Genomic DNA, 22,713 nt, shown 5'->3' with positions numbered 1-22,713 from the left:
TATATATTTACCAAGCACTTTTGATACTGCGCCTGCACTGTGCTGGGTCCGGCAGAAGCCACATCCAGAACTAAGGTGGATCGCTCCACATTCCGTAGATCACCATAGGCCCGATTTAATCGGGATTCGTAGGCAGGCTGGGGGGCGGTGCACTTGCTGAGCTTGGCCTGGCAGGCCTTGAACCTGAGCTCCATCAGATTGAGCTGCTCCTGGAGCCGATTGGCGGCTCCGATCTTGCCATTCCTCGTGTGCTCGGCAATAAGTTCAGGAATTTCCTTGAAGTTTTGCTCATTGGCCACAAATTCACGAGCCAAGCGCTGTTAAGAAAAGGAAATTAAATACAATAACAATCTTAATTTAGGAACCTAATCTTTGATAGCTACCTGAAAATCCTCTGGCAGATCCTCAATAGTCACATCGTTTTCCAGATGATCGCTGAGAATCTCATCCACCCGGGTCAGCCACGCCTCGAATTGCACAATGCATTTCTCTGACTGTTCCGCCTCGCTGACCTTCTCTTCTAGAAGCTCGGTGCGTTTTTTGGCCTGCTGCTGGAGCTGCGTCCACCGTTGCACAATGCCATCGATATCCCCGCGCATGGAGTCGGCCATGAATTCGTTGTCAATTAGCTCAGCGCCAATTTCCTGAATCTTCTCCAGCCATTCCTCAGAGTGCGAGCGCAGGACATTCTCCAGATCCTAATTTAAAAGGTCATAAAATATATAGAATTAATCATAAAATTTATAATAGAAATCAGTCACACTCACATCAAGTTCCTCCATAATCTCCTCCGCGTCCGCTGCATTCTCGGGAGTGTTGCGTATCTTGTTCTCCAACCTGTCCAGGTAACCCGTCTCGCTCACCATGAACTTCTTGAACTCGCCCAGTTGCGTGGATATATGCTCGAGCAGAGCGGTCTTGGCATAGACCCGCTCGGTGACCTCCGTCCAACGGGCGTTAAGGCGGGTAAACTGCTTGGCCAGCGATCCGTACCTGGATTCCTTGTCCTTGTCCTGCAGCTCGTCCATTTGGAGTAGCAATTCGCCGCCCAGCTCGTTGAGCTCCCTGAACTGGACTGTCTCCCGTTCGCAGGTTTCTTTGAGTGTCTGGAAGCGACTCTTGCTCTGGAAGAGCTCGTTGGAGTTGCCTATATCGCTTATCCCAGACTTGGGTGTATTGGTCTCCAGCTCAGTAAGCCAGTGATCCGTTTGCTTCAGTCGCTGCTGGATGAGCTCGATCTGGGATTGAAGGGCCGACTGCTGTTGCTTCTTCTCACGATGCAGCTGCTCCACTTGGTCGTAAAGAGCATTCAGAGCTCTTATCTGCGATTGCAGGGATTCCTTCTGGCCAGGTTCCGCATCTTTGATCAAAATTTCACTAAAGTTCCTAGCGCTGATTACATCGATCTCCAGCTTGCGGAGGTCCTGGCTTCCAGTACCTTCACTTCCGTCCGACTTCTTGTCCGAAGCAGTTCGCAGTATGGCTATAATGGCATTGTATTCCGCTGTAAAGTGGTTTAAATTCTCAATAGCCGTAGTCTGCTTGATCACACGCTCGTTTAGCTGCTCCGGAAGTCTCTGCCAGGTGGCCTGCAGTTCCTCGCTGAGCAGGTGCCGGGGCAAGTGATCATAGGTAGGACGGAGGGACTCTAGTTCGTCCAGCAATTGATTCAGCAAATACTGTTGTTTCTGCATTACTTCCAGACTGGAAACTCGAACCTTTTGGTTGGACACCTTGGCCACAAAGTCTTGCACTTGCTTCAACTGCCTGGAGAGGCTTTCTCCACCCCTTTGTTGGATCAAAGCCTGCAGAGCGTGCTTCATGTCGTGCCAACTGTCGTAGAACAGGCCAAAGTCCTGCTTCCATTCCAGCAATTGGTCGTCCAATTCCTCGGTGGCCGTCTTGGCCTCCGAAATCTCCGATGCCAGAGATTCCATGTGGCTGAGACGCTGCTCCAGTTCCTTGCCACTGGCTGAGCCAGCGTGCTGCTTGTACCAATCCCTGGAGTCGGCCAGGACTAACTTGAATCCTGTGAGGCTATTGTAATACTTTTCCTTGGCCAAGAGCGTGTTGCTCTCACTCTGTTGACTGCTTAGTTTTTGAGCCAGAGCTGAGTATCGTTGCTCCAGCTGCTTGATATTGGTTTCCTCCAGCAGGAGGTTCCTCGAAGGATCTTCCAGTTCGCACACCTCGTAGAGCTTTTTTAGTTCCGGCAGAGTACCACTGCGTCGGCTTGTTTCCGCCTGCAGTTCCTTGAGCACATCGACCTGCTGCCGGAGACTTTGCCTCTGCAATTGCTGCAGCTTTTGCTCCACCTCCTGGACGTGGGCAAAATGCTCCACGATCTGAGTTTCTAGCGCGTAGAAGTTGTCGGCATTCCGTAGCTTACGTTTTTTGCTGGCCAAATCGTGTTCCTCCTCCTCTTCAGCTTCCTCATCACCGAACCTAATGATCATTTGATAGTCCAGCCATCCCTCCGGACGCACTACCCGACTATCGTCGTAGCTGGCTCGATCGCGTCCGAAGTTAAAGCCTTTTGTCTCGATTCGCACGGTTTGCACCTCGACAATTTGCTTTAAGGCATCCAGGCGATCTTCGTAGCTTTCCAGCTGGACCAGAACCCGCTCCCCCTTGTCGTCGCCATCTTGCAGGGTAGCAGCCACCATTTGTCGCAGATCTATGAGGTATCTCTGGAGCTCCAGCAGATCCTTGGCACAGTAGTTCAGTTCATTGATGCGTTGCGTTATGCCGCCCACGTCGGTCACATCCCGGCTCTCCATCAGCTTAAGATCCTGCTCCCGAGCATCCAGCCACCGCGATATGCACTTATACTGCTGCAGTTTCTCCGTTCGGAGATCGCTCCACTTGACTACGTGCGACCACCGTTCTCCCAGGGCACTCAACCGATCTTCAAGATCATTAAAGTTACCGGAAGTATCGTTCACAATGACCACCATGCTGCTGAGACTGTCCACCAGTTCCTGTTGCTCGCTCAGGTCTGACTTCAGCTGGCGGGCCTCTAGGAGTTGCTTTTCCGCCTCCCCCAGGGTGGGTCCTATATCGCTCATGTGGGAAATACGGTCCTCTACGCTGGTAAGGAACTGGCGCAGCTGCTCGAGCTTCTGTTTCTGGAACTCGGCCAGCCGCATTAGGATCTTCGCCTGGACGTCCAGAGCTCGCAATCTTAGGGTCTCCCAGCGTTCGTTGAGCAACACCATCTGCTGCCTCACCTCATTCTGATCCTCCTGACTGAGACCGGCTCCCGCCTTCTGGGACTCGTTGATAAGGTTGCTTCCCTCCTCGAGAGCTTCGCCGACGTACTCCTGGTGTTCCGTCAATTTAAGCATGAAGCTTTCGTTTTCGTGGAACTGCAGCTTGGCTGTCTGGAAGTCTTGCGGATCGGGTAGATCCTGCGAGAGCAGCTGCTCATCCTCCAGAAGCATGGTGAGTACCGCCTCCAGAGCTGTCTGGTAGCCGCTGATCTCCACACTAGCATTGGTAGCAGTGCTCAAAGGTCGCATGGCGGAGCCCTTCAGTTCCTCCGAAGATCTCTGGTCCATGCTGCCAGCACTATCAGAGGTGTAAATCCCCAAGCTGGCGCGATCATTGTCCAGTGGCACCTCATCCAAGTCCGTGATGCTTGTGCAAGGCACTCTTCCCGGATCTTGATCCTGCTCCTGGTCCTGATCCTGCTCTCGGGTCCTCATCGATTCCATAGCGTGGTACAAACACATCACGTACATCTGGATCGACTTGTTATCCGGCTTGTGTGTGTGAACATCTTCGGGATCTAGCAACTTTTCGATCTTAAAGTGCCGGTGCGCCAAATCGAATCCCAGGTGGAGACGCTGCAGGGCGTGCTGTTGCAGAGCCGCCTGCAGATTCAGTTCCCCCACATGCGCATCCAGGATCATGAGGAAGGCCCGTCCATCGGCCCAGGAACTGGAGAAATCGCCGAGCGGCAAGCCATGGGGCTCCGTGTATTGCCGAGCCCAGGCCAATAGGGACTTTTCCACTCCGTTGCTCGAATGACTCTTGACTAGATGTTGGCCATTGAACTCCAGCGCTATCAACCAGATGAGGCCCAGGGTCAGCTTGGCATTGCCGCCCACTATGTCGTCGCTAGAGATGTTCACCAGCTTAACGCCATGCTGCTGGATCACGTGGATCACCTTGTTCAAGTTGTTGATGTGGTGCACTCGCATGCGACCCTTTTCGGGTTTCTGAAAAAAAAAACCGAAATGCAACACGGATTTAATATTTTAACTTTAACCAGAACAAGCAAGTAAGAAGTCTGAAGTTAAGTTATATTTTCACTAATAAAAGGAAACTTTCAGACAGTTATTTTTGGGAATCAATTGGAAACTAATTCTTATTTTGGAGAGTTTTGGTATAATTTATATATAATAATTTGTTTTATTTTACTTTTATACTCTTGCCTATATATATAATTTTAGATTGTATAACTTTAGCCAGAATTATTGTAAACGTTAAATATGTTTCTAAGCAAAAATAAAAAACAAGGAAAGAGCTTGGACCCTCTTAAGTCTCTTGTGCGACCCAATAAATCTCTCGAACCTGGGCCACCCATCATTATTCATAAATTATATATACTAACCAGCTGTGTTTGTGTCAGGGTGCTGAGCAGGGCCAGCAAGCGGTGTCCGTCCCGCAGGTCCAGAAACAGGTCCTTCACTGGCGTGCACTGGGTATCGATGAGATGTGAATTGATCCATTTCGTGAAGGTTTTCTTCTGTATGTGCTGTCGTTCATCTGAAGGGGGGAAAAGAGAAGTGGAAGGTGGTTAGATCCATTAGTGCCAAAATCGTTGCCAACTTTCTTTCTTTCGTTAACCTCGAGCCAAGTCTGCTGGCTTTAATGTCAGATTGTAGGCCATCGCGCCAGACCCAGGCCCAGCCCAAAGAGACTATGGAACGCAACTTGCGGAATCCAGGCCCCAGTCTTGTCTATGGCAAGGGCCCAACCCAAAACGCAACTCAGCGCAGTCCAACTTCGCTAATGAACTGCAACAAAACGTGCCAAATCACTCGCTCGAAATCAATTAGCGGAGACGTCGCTTGCAGTTTTGTGCCTGGATCTCTGAGAGGCGAGCTCTGGTCAGCATATAGAGATCGAATTACACAGGAACAAATTTATATTTTATTCTAATAAATCATGTGTAAATAATATAAATAATTAAGTATTTCAACTACTTAATTTTAAACCAATGGAAATGAAAAAAAAATTAAATTGGAAATACTATACTTGTATATTTTGTGTGTGAATAGGTAGGGAAATTTTATCATATGTTATTATTACGAAAGCGTACAAAGATAATAAATAACTTTTACCTACAGTAATATTTAATAATTTTATTCCCCATTTTGCAAATACTTTTTTCTGTGCTGCGATATTTTGTACCACCTTCTTGTGTGCGTCATTTGTTAGTTTTGTGTGAAACCGCAACTCAATCTGGACGAAAGCAATTTGCATCGCTCGCTGGAAGAAGTCTCTGATTGATGGCCGCCTTGAGCAGACAATTAAATGAATTGGCAGCGGCTTGCGTGTAATTACTGATCGATTTGTGTTTTATTCGGCGGTAAGTAATTACTGCAATATATTACCCGATTTGACGGATTTTCTATGTTCTATGCAAGCTGACAGGTGAACTGGGCTTGTGAAAACTTGACAGGACACGGAATGCACAGAAAACCTAGGTATGTCACGCTTTGGACAACTTTCTGAGCCGATTACCGTAATTAACTTGTTCTAATCGGTTTGGTGATGAGGTGATGAAGCAAAACTCAAAGTGTATGCCGGGTGGGGCTAATTACAACTTATGTAAGAGGCTAATCAATGGGTTCTAAGCTCATGAAAAGTGGTAAGAGGATTCTTTAAGTGTTCTACTTGAACATTATATTCAGATTATGAACAGTTCAGAAGTAGAGTAATTTTATAAAATTTTCTTTACTTGAGTTTAATCCTCCATAGGGATAAATAATATTATAATATAATACATTTTATATTCAAACTAAAATTAATTACTTTAAGGGGGTCTTCTCACTCAAAAGCCGTTTTTTGGACCCTCTTTAAAAAAATTCTTATTTGAAAACGCAAAGAATAATTGAAAACTTTTTTTATTTATTGTATTCAAAAATGTTCAAAGTAACTAAAAAGTTGTTCTTGCCTCGATACGAGGGTTGTTCAAAGAGTAATGAGACTTCAAACTTGGTGATCGAAAAAAAAGGTGTCGTCCTGGCGGCCACGATTCAGGGTCTCCAGAGCGTCAAAAATGAAAAAAAAAAAACGGTGTTATAATCAGAATAGATGTCATTTTCGGGTGACGGAACAGATTTTTTTAAAATTTTTTTAAACAAAATGGCGGCCATTCAAAAAAAATTTTCGATTTCGGGCTTTTTTTTGTAGTTTAGTGTAAAAAAAATATATAAAAAAAAATAAAAAAAAATTTTTTTTTTAAATCTGTTCCGTCACCCGAGAATGGTGACAATTATGCGTCGATTCCACTTTGTTTCATGAAAATCGGTTCAGTTGAACTGGAGATATCATGGCCGCCAGTTCGATAACGTGGTTTCGAGATAAACGCGTTTGAAGTTTGAAAAAAGCTCATTTTGCGAAGACCTTGCTTCACAAAAAAGGCTGTATCTTCTAAAGTATTTCGAATTTCTAAAAATCCTTTTGGGGACATATACACAACATCCCAAGCTATAAATAAATGCAAAAAAAAAATCGAAAAAAAAGTTGCCCAATGAGAAGACCCCCTTAAAGATACCTCTATAAATGTAATGTAGAAGTGTACAATTTTAAGAAAATTCCTGTCATTTAAGTCATAATTTAGGAATAAACAAGAAATGAAGCAAACCTCGGCATGCCGAAGTTTGTATACCCGTGAAGTTTTCAATTGGCTCGTTAAGAATCGACTCAAAACTAACAGGATATAAAACATATAAATAACAATATTTCAGATATGAAATATTTAATATTATTTACAGTTTTACATTTACAGCTTTACATTTTTCTCTAAATTCTTCTGATAATTATATTATATAGTCGTCCGATTTGTATAAAATTGAAATAAAAATTTTGAAATTATACAAAATGGCCATGTCTCAGAGTAAATAAAAATATGCTTAAAGTGTTTTCTTACAAATTATCCTATTGTTTTTAATGCGACTATATGATATAGACGTCTGATCCTGCCCATTCTGACATATATAGTAGTCAGATAACTTAAAATTAGAGGGACAAGGTTATAAAAAGAGAAGTAGAAGAAAAGGAGGCATCCTTAACATTATATAATCTTTTCATATTTTATCGCACTACGGAGTGACATCAATCAAACATTTCTATTTGAGTGACTGTTGTTAAGAAAACTTGGCAAAATCTTCGTTTATGCATTTATAATTGCATTACCTTTTTCAGGTAACTTTGTCAGAATGCCCCGAATAGGATCACCATATCATCTAACTGTTATACAAATGAACAATATCATTTCGAAAATAGTAACAACGCAATATGGAAGCAATTTAAAATCAAGTTTGCTCCTAATATTCTATAGTTAAAAGACTAGTTTTTATTTAAATGTTTGTATTATACTACTAAAATTAAGATTCAACAGTTGTACTTTATTTATGCATGCTTTAAGCAAACTAAAAAAACTACTGTGCCAATTAAAAAAATTCATTATTGATAAACTATATTTTTACCCTGGAAAAACATTCTGAAAAAATTAGATCGTCTTCCAAATCAGAGAGCGTATGCATCGCAATCGAAGGCAAAGCCGAGCGGGACTCTCATTTATAATTTTTATACCCTTGCAGGGTATTATAATTTCAGTCAGAAGTTTGCAACGCAGTGAAGGAAACGTCTCCGACCCTATAAAGTATATATATTCTTGATCAGCATCAACAGCCGAGGCGATCTAGCCATGTCCGTCTGTCCGTCTGTCCGTTTCTACGCAAACTAGTCCCTCAATTTAAAAGCTATCTGAATCAAACTTTGCATATAGTCTTCTATATACTCTCACTGCTATATATGTCGGAACGGGCCGGATCGGACGACTATATCATATAGCTGCCATACAAATGTCCGATAAATTTTTAGAAAAAAATTATAACTTTGCTGTTTTTCAATATTTTTGCACCATATGGCCATTTTATATTATTTCTGAATTTTGGTAAAAATTTTATGAAAATCGGACTATATGATATAGCTGCCATAGGAACGATCGGGAAATTAATAGGAAAAAAATTATAGCTTCGTTGTTTTTCAACGTATTTGTATTTACTCTGAGATATAGGCTTTTTTTATTGTTCTAGAATTTTGGTATAAATTTCATAAAAATCGGACAACTATATCATATAGCTGCCATATAAACCGATCGGTAGATGTATACAAAATGTAAAGCTGGGAATGCAAAACTGTAACTGTCAAACTGTAAACATAATAAGTATAGGTAACATGTAATGAAATAATATCTGCAAGGGTATACAAACTTCGGCGTGCCGAAGTTAGCTTTCTTTCTTGTTGAATTTTTAATCGATATCTTTGCTGCTCCAGCTTAAGCCTTGTTCCTTCACATTTTTATTAACTAAGAGTTGAAGGAGCAGGCAATGTTGAAAACTACATATATTTGAGTCTTTTACTAAAAAATTTAAATATTAGTTAACAACTAGTTTTTACAACAAATATTATCTTTGCAAAGTAAATGAAGTACCTCTTAAAGGTTCTCAGTCCAATTTCAAATTCTTGAAGAAATATTTTCCCCTAAATCATAACATTCCCATTAAAAGTGTTACATTTCCAGCAAGACCTCCCAAAATGCTACTTATTTACATAAAGTTTATACTATTTCTCATAGATAAGCCTTGCCTTTATTCTGGTCATAGAATTTGCAATTTGCCAACTGAAATATCTCATTACCAATTCAAAGAGGAACACTTACGTCCAGGCAAGACTATTCCATTCCGGAGGCCATAAATCATCGCATTCATCGCAATGTAGCAAAGCCACTCACTCAAGACACCATCATACCCGCACCCGGCAACCCACACCCGCTTTCGATGCGGAATTTAATTGCCATATAAATGAAGGACAGCAAGTTCCTCCCCGAAGACTAATTGCCGAGCGGGACCAAAGCCAGTTGCTTCAGTACGCACTGTGCGAGAATAAAACGTACACACAATATTGATCGATGTGGCAAGTCACGATGCTGCCGCCTGGTTACGACTAACTGTTGCATGTGACCCACAAATGAGGCCAACTGTAAAGTAGTTGGCCTGGAAGGGAACCGTACCAAGGACCCAGTAGAATAGATCCTGCTTCTAATGGTCCTCGACGAAGCCACACGTACGATGGCCGTCAGTCGAAGCAAATTGCGAATTCTCTGGGAATTCTCGGCGACCGTTTTAGGTGCTGCGGGGAAAGCGAACGACCGCCCGTCGATAATTAAATAAAATTTCATTAATTGAGCTTTAGAGTCTTTGCATTAATTAATTACACACCCTCTCGAGTGTCGGGGCTGGAAAGAGCCAGTGGAATGGCTCAACGCACTATGCTATAGCAAGACTTTAAAGAGGGGACTTTAAAAAAGTAAAAACTAATTATGAAATTCTCATGAAAGTGTTGGTTTACCCCCTCTAGTGTATGCCACTGGTCTGTGGGCAATTAAATATTTTTCTATGCCGCAGATAACTGCAGCATCATCAGCTTGGGTCTGCAGCATCATTATCGCCGACGTCATCTTCTATGAATTCAAACAACAGCAGTATTTTCAGTGTCAATTACTGCAATTTCTTCGCAGTCCACCTCTCTGAGACCGTCTTCTCCGCTTGTAATTTGAAGTGCAGCTTCAGCGTGGCTTTTTGTTTACTAAAAGTTACGTACATCTGAGTATGTGATGATGACTGTATTCCCCCCTTTATGCCGTAATCCAGTGCCAAGCAGTTGGCCCAATGCCTGCTATTAGGTAGCATCTTTTTTGCTCTGTTTGTTTTTGCCAAAGTTGTTTGCAAATTGTTTTTCCCGGAAAACTCTTTCAATGCCGGCAATTCACCCAAAGTCTTGTCTTGTTCCCCCTCTGCATTATGGTATTGCTGGTTTTTGTTGGCAATGGGAAGCAAAACAAGTCGATTTAACTTATTGGCAAAACAAAAGAGACTGCTTTTTAATGATAGTTATTGCTTTTCTTTTCATAAAGTTTTTCCCAAAATGATGGGTAAATAATTTGGCTCAAGTTGTGCATAAATATTTCAATGCGAGGGATATAAAAAAGAATTTATATAAATGAAATAATTTTACTACTACTACTTTCCAGAATCAATGAGAACGTCACAAATTAGTCGTTATATTCCACATAAGATAAATGCAACAACAACCGATTAAACAAGCTTAAAATCAATTAAAAGCTGATGAGAAATAGTTGCATAAATAGTTTTATACTGATTTAACCCTCCTATACCAAGCATACGTATTTATTTCAAATATTTACGACAATGGATACCAACAAATAACCTTGGAATACAAAGCAATCACACAAAATTTGCAATTCACATTTTTGTGGATTTTTGTTTTATTTTTGGTTCTATCTCTTGTGGCCCACGACTGATTATTTCAATGTAGTTAAGTTTCGACGCAAATTTATTGCAAATTGAAAAACCAAGCAAAACAAAAAATATTGTGTGTCGACTGCTGAATTCAATTCAACGGAATTGTGTTCAATGGAGCAACTGCCTGAATGATGTACTGATGTCATTACAGTTCGTCTTTCCCCGTCCCTTTCGGTTCACACCCGCAAACGCCCCCAAAAGTTGGTCGGTCGTCGCTGTCGTTGAATATTTTTACAAACATTTATTGCCTTCAATTATAAAGCAATAAATTGATATTTTATAGCTTTTTGTTTTTGGAGCTCCCGTATGTAAATCGGGAGGAACAATGCGAAAGTTGTTTGATACGTAAGCCGGTAAGGTACATACATACATATGTACATATATCTGATGCCAGTCGTTTTGTCTGTTGAGCAGCGAAACAATTTCGTTATTTTTTTTTTTTTTATTTGTCTGTCTATTCCTGTCATGATATAAAGTTGTATTGTGGCATTATTCTTTTGGCAGCTCCATTGTGCTCCTGTGTGTGCGTCGAATTGTTTTAATGTTAGATGAAAGTTGGCTCTATTATGGAGTGTGAAAAGTTTGTCGAACATGCTCGTTGATTTATTGACAGTTCGCTGAAAGCCGATTATTGGGCTTGAAATGTAGTTTGCAAATAATAGAGCTTCAGTTTATCCAACACAATACCAGAAAAAATTGTAATTGCTAGTCTGTTCATAAAATAAATAATAAATACATGTATCGTTTAGGTATGTGTATACTTTTAAAGGCTTTATTTTACTCAAACAATATAATCTTTAAAACTCTAACATTTATAATGGTCGAAGAATTAAGAATGTTTTATTGTAAGTCCTTTATTATTAGTTATCAAATATTAATATTAATATCTGTAAATTTTACTATTTTCTAGCTTTCCATTCCTAAATCCTATATTCTTACGCGATAAATACATTCTTTGTCCAGCAGTTAGATTTATTAGCGGGCCAATTAAAAGTTTTCTTAATATTAATTACCAAACTAATTAGGGAGCCTTCTTAGATAAAATGTTCTGTACTTTATATATATATATTATATATATATATATATATAAATTGAACAATTGAAAATTTAAATATTTTTTTTATATTTAAAGAATTGAGTAATTAAGTTTTACTCTTACAATATTTATAAATTTCAAAAATTCTTCAATTTTTAAAGGGAAATTAAGTAAGTTAAAAATATGTATTTTAGGGCCTAAACCCCTTTTGCTTATATATCTTCTAAGAAAGGCTTATAAAACAGACTAAACTAGTTCAAATTGATTTTTCTAAACAAATTCGTTTGTTTAAAATTAGCAAGGGTAAAGAGTCTTCGGCGTTTTGCAAGCACCCTTTTTTATTTTTGTTTAATTTTATATTACGGATCTTTAGTGTTATCATTCCGAAGCATGACCCGTATCGAATGCAATGAAAACAAAAATTATATATGTAAGCAAGGCGAACAGCGGAGAAGGGAGTGTGGCGTGGACTGGCCCCTACTTTGCTCGGTCTGTTTATTATTGGAAGCCCGTTTTGGCTTGTGCCGCCAACTGCCAACTGCTCGATCCCTCATTTATTGTGGGTCAACAGACAGTTCTACTCCTCGTTATATGGGTGTATGCATACATATACAGAACACGCACTGGGATACAACCAGCAATAGCGCCATTGAGCAAATATTTATTTGTTTTCCCGGCATGTGTGTCAAGTAACAAGAAGAGGTGAAGGAACTCTCATCGGCGACCACGAAATTGATAAGCTAAGCAATATAGTAGTTCCACCTCTTATCAGTCTCGAAATAGGAGGAACGGAACCCAGAAAAGCAAACATTACGTTACGCATTGCTAGGAAAATGAAGGGGCAAGCGTTCCGTTCGGGTGAACATCTAAATGGGTGGGATAGTACTTTCAAATGACACATAAATTTACTTAAATTCTAGGCACTGATTTCCAGTGAAATATGATGGCATTAAGTCATACTTATATATAAAAATATTAAATATCAAGCAATTATACTCCAATGGTTCTGATTATAACAGAATAAGAAAAATTACTTATATTAAAGAAAAATGGAAATAGTCTTTATAGAATTAGAAATGTCTCCTACACTGTGATAAAACTCTGTATATACAATGTATTCATTTTTATCAAATTATTATAATTTCATAGGAATTTCCATCAGAGATTACAAATTTGTATATGTAAAAGAAAATGAGACATTTTCTCCATCTGGCTCGGGGGATTGGACTCTACAGCCAAGCCCACAACATCGCCTCCACCAAAATGTTTTACAATGGTTGGATGGGTTTTCGTTGTCATGACTTTGTAATGGAAATTTCAGCTTCCTTTCTGTGCGTCAGGGAGGCCAAAATTTAATTGCTCGGTTTTACAGGCCATATGGGAAATTTAGACTTCGTCAATCGCTATGCGGCAAACATTTTACTCGCACAAAGGCAGTAACAAATATCGAGCAAATTCCCGGTATTTGTTTGTTTTCTATTATTGAGCTGAGTTCGATTACCGGCGACTTTTGTATGGCGCAGAACGTGACTTCTTACGACGTTTCATTGCATGTGACATGCATTTAGATTGGAGCCTGAAACTTATGTATTATACCTAAGACTGCCTTTCCCTTAATTTTTGGATTGCTTTTTATTTTCCGTTCTTTTTGCCAAACATATAGAGAAACACATCGGATCATATTAATAAAAACAACAACATATAATTATTTATTTTGTCAAATATACACTAAAATAAGGTGGGAACCTCTTAGAAAGACCATGAAATATGACCAACCTATGGACGTTTACATTCATTTAAGGTAATTAATTTAATTTAATTAAATCATTAATGCATACATTTGCATTTTATTAAGCGTTTATATCCTAATTCTTGTGTACTATAATCTTAAGTTATCCACAAGGTATAATTATTAACATAAATATAGTTAAAAGTTAAACATTAATATAAGCCAGGGTTTGAAATTTCATAGAAGTGTGTACCTATTATTTTGACCACGTGTGTACGTACATATACACTTTATTTTAACAGCTTTTGGCTTCATAGTTATGTGCTCCAATCGAGTTTTGCTGGAATTGAAGTGAAACAAATTCGAAATTTCAAATGAATAATGTTTTATTCAATCGTTGATTGGGCAACTGAGAAACTTTGTACCAAAATAGTTTATACTTCCAAAATAAAATTTGTGAAGTGACCTTTACTTTAATAGAAAGAGTTTTAGCCGGCAATTTATTCTTCAGAAAAATTGTAAATGACGTTAACAAATTAAATTGTACTAAGAAACCTAAAGTCCAAGCTTTGCAAATTCTTATATAAACGAAAAAAGTAAATTAAAAAAAGAATAATATAAATAAAACACCTTTTACCTAGACAAAATCACTCAGCACTATAGGTATCAAATGGCGCTAATCTTTATATTTATTTACACATTTTACGCCTCGTCTAGAAAGTGTTTATGGATTCCTCAAATACCACACCGTAATTAAGATACACTTTAAGGCCAGAAACGAGAATTAAATGCATCGTTCGAGCGAACATTTTGAACAACCTTTGGGCCCGCATAAATTAGAATAAGCCCAGTGCATTTACAATGGCCCAAAAAGTCTATGTATATATGCAAAGCAGAGAGGAATTTTTGGGGGAGGGTAGGGGGGAAAAGCCTGGGAAAACCTGTTCCAGCAACAAGCGAACGCCTCTGGCAAACACCCGCATGTCCGACACTTTGAGAGTGAGTTTCTTTCCAAAGGCTTTATCAATGTGGGAGACAGAGCAGCCAAAACAAAAACATACACAACGGGTCATCCCCCCTTACCTCTCCATCACCCGTTGGAATGGCCCACCCCCACAAGTCTGTTGCTGTTTGTATTTGTAGACACCGACCTGCAAGCGGAAGTTTTAATTCATTTTTGTTTTTCATATTTCACCATTCAGAGTTGTTGGTATTTTACCGCAACTTGGTAAACACTATTTTGACGCTTCCGCCGACTATAGCCGGATGGTCTGATCTTAACCAAAGTGTTTACTGGTGTTGATAAAGTCGAGTTTAAAATATTAATAATTAATTTTCTGGCTCAAATGGTGTCATGAAAAATTCCGACAAACTTTAGACTAACTTGCCAGCTTACTCACTTTACCTTTTATTCACACTTGAGTATTACATGGAGAAGTTTAGCTATAGAACTTCATAATAGAAGCCTTATAGTCTTTACCATTTCAAGTTTTTATTCGATTCATTCTTTACCGCCTTATATTTTACGTTTTTCATACCCTACACTTACACAATATTGCCAGACACTAGCCGTCACTTATCTATAAATATTTATGAAATTATTTAGTCATATCTTAGCCAAACGGCCCACACTAAAAACGATTTACGCCTTATTAAGTTTTATTTTTTCGGCGGCTCTCCTGTTCACCTGCTGACTGCCCACTTTTTATTCGGTCTTGCCAACGGTGCTCGGAAATTGATTACAAAATCACTTAACCGCCACCGGTTTGAGTGCCGCCGCCGTTCGCTGCTTAAATTTTACGCATTCATTAATGTTACGGATAATTGAATTTACTTATCGCGAAATTCATTCATTCAGAAATTAATTGCAAGTTAAGCAGCCCCGACAAGGCTTGCACCGTCACCACCATCGCTGCGGTTGACAAATTCTCAATTCCCTGTGGTGATTATTGTTTACTGTCTTAAACTGGTTACTTGCATGGTCTTACTCTTAAATGTTTTAAAGTTGTCTCCTAGGGAAGGTGAAAAAGTTTATCTTGAACAGAAAAATATATGTTACCAAAGGCTTTAATACTTGTTAATTTATTTAAATTTGAATGGTCAAAGCATTCTTCGGAAACAAAAACCTTAAGTTGTTTAATGTGATTCCTTTAAACTGTATATATTTTTAAATACCAAAATGCAGTTTTTCACACAAGTGCCATTATGGCGGGTAAAAACTCCTCCCAAGGGGCTGTTCACTGTGATTTGAAAAATGAGCTTGTACTTCTTGCCTTTCACTTTACCACACAGCTTATTTCTCATTGGGCTTATTAAAGCTCACTTAACTTGAATGCCGCTTCAATTGCTTCAAGTACTTGATCCTGCCTCCTGTTTTTCCTACTTCAAAACGAGATGGCTTCCTTATTATTACTTTTATGAGCGATATGTTGTGAGTGAGAGGGCCTGGGGCTCTTTGGACCCGCCATAATGGATAGAGGCTTAAGTATATATATTTTTCTCCCTCTCTGAGCGTGAGAATTGGCAGCATTCGAGTCATGTGTTATTCATTTATATATACCGATTCGTTGCTGGAAATTATTGGACAAATAATGACCGGACATACGCACACTCACACACTCGTGTGGAAAATACAGATAGTTCGTAATTGCCGCTCGCTTCATATTATTCCTGCCAATTAACTGATGTATGTTTGTTGTTCTTATTCCTGTTGGCATTTTAATTAAATTCCCAGCGACTGATGGTCCGTGACAGGCGGATTCTGCTTCAGTTAAATGTTTGTTTATCAGTTGTGAGTTTAACGATTTATTTATTTACATTTTGGTGCTCATCTTACGCCTTCATCCCCTCCATTTAGCATTGGCAGAAAGTGAGCGATGGCTGGCCATTTTTTTATCAGTTACAGGTGTACACCCCCTACCGACGACGTTTTTCTTTTTTTAAGACATCTGTTATCAAAACATTTCATATCTACAGTGTAGAGGAATTATTGTGTATATATAGGCCACGGAATTTTCTGATATTATAAACATATACATAGATAGAAACTTAAAACTCTACATTTTATTGTATATTGAAGTTAAACAACTAACCAGCAAACAGATATATTCTGACAGCTTCACCAATTAAAATAAATAAAGTGTTAACCTTAGTAATATAAATACAAAATTCCTTGAAGTATTATATATTCAACTGAGATATTTGAAATCAAAGTTCAATCGTTAAACCTTCTATTACGTTTTGATAACGGAGTAACTTTTAAGGCTGACCTTATGTATTATCAAATATAATAAAAACGCTTTGATAAATTAAAGCATTTGGATATTGATAACATAAATTGTCAATGAAAACTCAAGGAATTTATTTAAAATGTAGTCAGTCCATCCACTGACCTACGGTTGCGAAACGCACTACTATCTACTCAGGTATACTTGAAGCTGACTGTTGAACACTAAGCAAGCACTTGGAGTAAAACAATGAACGTTACTAAAAATAAACATGGCACAAACTGTCAACCGGATTTAATCAATATTTTACCACTGCTCGTTCACCCTCGCACAATAACAGCAACAACAACAAGTTCAGGTGAACGATAACTAATTAGAAAGTTTTATTGACCAATAAGGTAAAACTGAAAAGCCAATCATCGCAAAAAAAAAAAGGCAGACGAGGATTGCAGAGTGAAATGTTGGCTAACTCACTTGACCAAAAGCCGGGTATCTGCATCTCTTTCCTTTCGCCACACTATCTTTTTTCCCTCAAGCAGGCTTTAACGCATTGAGGCGTTACAAATCATCGACTGCAACTGATCGTTTACCATTTTGACATATAGACGTGTGTGCACACTCGTACTGTAATATATATCCAACTGAATACGCCTCTCTCGCAGCCCTTTCTCTTTTAAGATATATGTAAGATTTATACATATGTGTGCCGACTGTTCCCTGGGTCTTCACTGGCACGTTACATCGATCAATGATAAGACAGTTTGAGTTATGAATTGAATTTATTATTCGATTTTCAGCGGGTGGGCTCTGCCAGCAGATCGCAAGTGAGGCGGGTCCTCCATATGGTGGAGCTTGTAGATTGATGGCCAAAATAATAATTCAATGAGAACTTAATGGCAGTGGTTTATCTTAAAGAGCAGCTAGATCCATTTGCGTTGGGGTAATATGATATGGCCTTAATTTGCAGTATTGCAATTTCTAAATAAAAAGTTTTCAGGTTGAGATTCACTTCTCTAAGGTTTGCCATCTAATAACAATAATGGGAATAATATATACTTGCTTTTGTTTTGAAACATTGTATTTACTAAATACAAAATTATTTCAGTTTAAGCACAGGCCACACCATTCCTGTTGTCAGCTACAAAATCCAATCAACCAATAAACAAATGAAAACCCATTAGCCAACAAAAAATAAAACAGCAAAATGGCGAGAATAACAAATTGCAAGCAGTAGTTGGAGTAATTTTTTATGAACGTGCACATTTTTTCACTCCTTCATGTGTGTGACTTGGTGCGACTTGCAGTTGTGTTTGCGTTTTGGAAGTGTGTGCTCCAGATTCAAATCAGCAATTCCAAGCCAAAAAAAAACTGGGGAAATAAAATCAAATAAAAACCGACACATACATATGTGGCCAAATGCAAATGCGCATTTTGTCGCATTCCAAGCCCAGCTGGTTGAGCTGATCCGAACGGACGGCTTTGCCGGCTTAAAGCCGCAGACAAACCAGAGACGGTCATAGATACATATGTGTGATGCCGTCTTAATTCGAAATTCGATTCCAAAAACGAGTGAGAACTGAATGAATTCAATGAATATTCAGGCTTTCTATGTTTTTAGGTGAATATATCATTGTTATATTCAAAATATAAGCCCAATTTTAAGATGTTAAGGTATTGTTCTAGTATTCTTGTTGGTCAGTTTTGTACGAATATTGTAGGCCCTTTAAGGCAATAACCACTCTTATCAAAAACAGGGTATTGAACTGTTTAAAAATTTTATTTATATTGGAGTAAAATTCAAATAATTATGTAATATCAGATGTGTACGGTATTTTTATTCTGAATATTTAACCCCCAATATCGATAGCAAAATATCAACCATCGGCTTTACTTTTTGGAAATAGAGTATACCCGCACTTTGCTGCTGTTACCGATTAGAAAAACCCACACACACTCGACTTCTGGCACAAATTGGTGCGGTTCGTCTCTAAATCGAGTCTCAATTACACGCAAGCAGCAACAACAAATACGACGCCACGTTAGCCGCCGGCTACCCCCTTTCGGCCACATTTTCCACAAATTTTCCCCCCTCCTCAGCTGTCGGTTTGGCTTCTCATTAGCTGAGCGCGGGTTACGCAGAGAGCATTCGTCACTGGAACGTTGGCGACCGCCGTCTGGCTGTGGAACCGAACCACACCCTCTCGGCTGCCCCACAGCCCCATATCTCCTCGCCGATTTTTCACCCCTCGCCATGCGAACTCAGCCGGCTTACAAGTTTTCTGATCATTAAATGCTTAACCAAATGAGCAAAGGGCATCTGCATGGGTAAATAGCTGTGGTTGTGAATGGGGTGTGCCATCATTTTGCTGTTGCTGTACACTGTCCAAAATTGTATTCGTTCTTATTGATTGAAACGGAGCTTAGGGGCATCCGGGTGTCTAGCCCATTCGGCATATCCCTTGGGCTCGAGCCAAAGGCATGCCAAAGGGACAAGAGAGTTCCAACTATTCAGTTGTTCATCAGTGGGAGCTATTTCACTTACACTGATCTTACATTAAAGTTTTTTTTTTAGTGTTGGCATATGTTTCTGGGAGCAACATGTGGCCGCCTGTTTGTCTCCGATTCGGAATTGCAGCTGAAGAAAGCATGGAAATTATTTCAGAGATGTGAAATGGGGGCACGAGTTTTGAGCTCTCAAAATGATTGCTGCTCCCCCCAATGGGGTTAATTTCTGAGCTGAGTTAGGATCATCAATGGTTTTTTTTAATTGTGTATCACTCAGCATGTCTGGGAATTATTAAAAAAAAAACAAGAAATTTGGACTACACTTTAAAATAATGCCGATTCCATTATTGCATTTATGATTTGCATACGCATTTCTTGAGTATGAATGACAATTATTTTGGAGTCTTATACAAAACTTATTTGTAACTATTCTGTAAACAATTTAAAAAACAAAATTAATAAATTTTGCTTTTCGAATAAGAATAAACCATATATTTAGGTATGTTAATTATTATTATTTTTTAAAACAATTCCAATCTTACCAATTAAAATTCCGGGTTCCATATTCGTAGTATCCCCGGCTCGCTAATCCCAATGGCGAATTCGCTTCGTTTTGGTAAAAGTTAAAATCACAATACAAACACAATCATATAAAATTATGCTCTTCAAGGTCGTAATGAATCGAATTAAAAACTTGTTGAATCACATGGAGCACAATTTGCTCGGCTTGCCTCGACTTTAATTTCGATTTGATTGATCAACTTCGTGGAATGACACTGATATCACTGATATCACATTCCGTATTTATTATGACGTTATTTTATTTATCACTTTCGCACCTTTTGTTTTGTTTGTCGTTTCGTTTCGTAATGATTCGCGTTAAATGCTGAAATTGAAGGTGCGCCAAGAAATTCTACAAAACTGAATAGTAATCGGAGAATGCCGAAAACTTCAGTTGACACCTGCAATTGGCAGTTCTTCTGTTGGTTTTTCCCCTTTTGTTTTGCGTGGATTTTCCCACCAAAATTCCAACTTTACGCACGCGCAGCAACCAAAATAAACAATGAAAATTGGGAGGAGAGGATCTGAGAGAAAGAAAGAGTCACGAAACTACCGTTAGCATTTCGGCTGGCTTTTAATGAGTTTTCTTGTTTGTTTGCCCACCATTTGTAAGTTTTAACAAGCTGCGTTGTTTACTTATTTTGATTGTTTTCTTTTTTTTTGCTTTTTCTTGTTTTTCTTTATCAATTTCCTCTGCGATACGATACAGGTGGCGCTCTCTCGCTCTCTAAGACTCTCTCGCTCTCTATAAAAAACAAACACCGGCTGGGGTGGAACGTTGGAAAAAATGGAACAGGCGGCATGAAAAGCGAAAACCAGAAATGGAATATGGCAAAGGGAACAGACAACAGTTTTGTTGATCGCACGGCTGCGCAGTCGGCGTCGCTGCCGGCGTCGTGGGTAATTTGTGAGTCAAGAATCAGTCAGAGGTTTGTATATGTATGGGTGTGTTTTTAGGTGAAAAAAAGAGTTAAAAGATATTAAAACCAAGGCAAAACATTAACTGCTGCACGGTAAAAACATTTCGCTACAAACTTCCACTGGATTTGTTTGTTATTTAGTCACTTTAGTGTAAACAACTTGTTGCACACACATACACACGCGCACAAGCTATACACCTTGAACTTGCTGGCAGCGCGTCAGCTTTTTTATGCTTTTCATTATTTTCTGCTCAACCTGGGAGCCACTTTCTTTGCACTTTGTGATCGAATTATGAACACTTTTTAGGCCATAAACTTATACACTTTTAAAACACACACTTTACCAGCCACCTTTGCCCTTCGGCGCTGTGCTTCTTTCGCTGCCTCTTTTATTTTTATTTATTCTCGGCTCAAACGACGAAGCTCCGCGCACGCTCCGACACGTTGTTCGCGATCGTGAGTTTTTTTTCGAATGGCTCCAAAACCACCCGTTGCTCGCAGCCGAATCAACTGTGCTGCCAATTGAGCTTTTTCCTCGCAAGCTCCTTATGAGACTGATATTTAAAGCGAATTTAAACTTGAATTTTGAAACTAGTTTATACAAATTACACAACTTACACAAAATTGAAAATAATTTAATTAATTTATATTAGTTGATAATAATATTTTCAAGTTTTCTTATCTATTTTCAGTTTTCCAAGAGCAATTTGGCTATTTTTAGACCCGTAATATTGGCAGCACTGCTGATCTTGCCGACAGGAACAGCTGGAAACGAAACACGTGCTTGGCGCTCAGCTTTTCTCTTATCGCTCCAATGAGAGCCTCTCATTTCAACTATTGTTGACAACTTCACTATTTTCACGTCAAAGTTGGCGGAAAGGCTAAATAGTCGAAGTCTATTTATTTTTACTACTTCACAATTTGAATTAGTTCCGTTATAGACAATAATTTAATATTCTTAAAAAATATAAAGCACATAAACTAATTAGGTAACAATTAAACTTGGGGTTTGGGTACTCAATTAAATGCAATAATATAATAATATATACAAATATGTACGTAATTTAAATAGAAAAACCACAATAACAGTATTAATGCGTCAATATGAAAGCGTCAATATTAATTTACTACTACTAGAAGTTTTTATACCCTTGCAGGGTATTATAATTTCAGTCAGAAGTTTGCAACGCAGTGAAGGAGACGTTTCCGACCCTATAAAGTATATATATTCTTGATCAGCATCAAAAGCCGAGTCGATCTAGCCATGTCAGTCTGTCTGTCTGTCCGTCTGTCCGTCCGTCTGTCCGTTTCTACGCAAACTAGTCCCTCAGTTTTAAAGCTATCTGAATGAAACTTTGCATATAGTCTTCTATATACTCTCACTGCTATATATGTCGGAACGGGTCGGATCGGACGACTATATCATATAGCTGCCATACAAATGTTCGATAAATTTGTAGAAAAAAAATTTTAACTTGGCTGTTTTTCAATATTATTCCATCATTTTTGAGATATAGCCTTTTTATATTATTCCAGAATTTTGGTATAAATTTTATGAAAATCGGACCACTATATCTTATAGCTGCCTTAGGAACGATCGGGAAATTAATCAAAAAAATTATAACTTCGTTGTTTTTCAACGTATTTTAATCTACTTTGACACATGAGCTTCTGGTATTATTTCAAAATTTTGATAAAAATTTTATGAAAATCGGACGGCTATATCTTATAGCTGCCATAGGAACGATAGGGAAAGTAATAGAAAAAATTATAACTTCGTTGTTTTTCAACGTATTTTCATCTACTCTGAGATATGAGCTTTAATTATTATTATAGAATTTTGGTATACATTTTATGAAAGTCGGACAACTATATCATATAGCAGCCATAGAAGCGATCCGCAGATGTAGAGAAAATGTAAAGCTGGGAATGTATAACTGTAACTGTCAAACTGTAAACATAATAAGTATAGGTAAAATGGTATGTTTATGTTTGGTCAGTTTAGTGTCTGTTTTCGGCATTATAATTTATGACATAAATATGAAAACCAATCTGCAAGGGTATACAAACTTCGGCGTGCCGAAGTTAGCTTCCTTTCTTGTTTTTTTCT

The 22,713-nt window shown here is 38.8% G+C and overlaps 2 protein-coding genes across 8 annotated transcripts in view; one reads left to right on the top strand and one right to left on the bottom strand.

Moving 5' to 3' along the window:
• Window positions 1–21,599, top strand: part of LOC138928890 (uncharacterized) — a 57,081-nt gene extending 35,482 nt beyond the window's left edge. The window contains exon 2 of the mRNA XM_070287153.1: window positions 21,296–21,599. The gene's annotated coding sequence lies outside the window, so the exon portion shown is untranslated. The remainder of the gene's footprint in view (window positions 1–21,295) is intronic.
• Dys (Dystrophin) overlaps window positions 1–22,713 on the bottom strand; it is a 178,441-nt gene that overhangs the window by 154,219 nt on the left and 1,509 nt on the right. For all 7 annotated transcript variants that reach the window (XM_041774457.2, XM_041774456.2, XM_041774467.2 and 4 more), the window contains exons 2-5: window positions 4,619–4,773; window positions 768–4,223; window positions 384–698; window positions 12–317 (exon numbers count right to left, since the gene is read on the bottom strand). In XM_041774457.2, coding sequence (XP_041630391.1) covers window positions 12–317; window positions 384–698; window positions 768–4,223; window positions 4,619–4,773 — 4,232 coding nt within the window. The remainder of the gene's footprint in view (window positions 1–11; window positions 318–383; window positions 699–767; window positions 4,224–4,618; window positions 4,774–22,713) is intronic.

Source organism: Drosophila kikkawai, chromosome 3R (assembly GCF_030179895.1).
Source record: "Drosophila kikkawai strain 14028-0561.14 chromosome 3R, DkikHiC1v2, whole genome shotgun sequence".
NCBI classification, from domain to species: Eukaryota; Metazoa; Arthropoda; class Insecta; order Diptera; family Drosophilidae; genus Drosophila; species Drosophila kikkawai.
The sequence above is the reverse complement of the archived record's forward strand: the minus strand, read 5'-3'. Positions and strand labels throughout refer to the sequence as shown.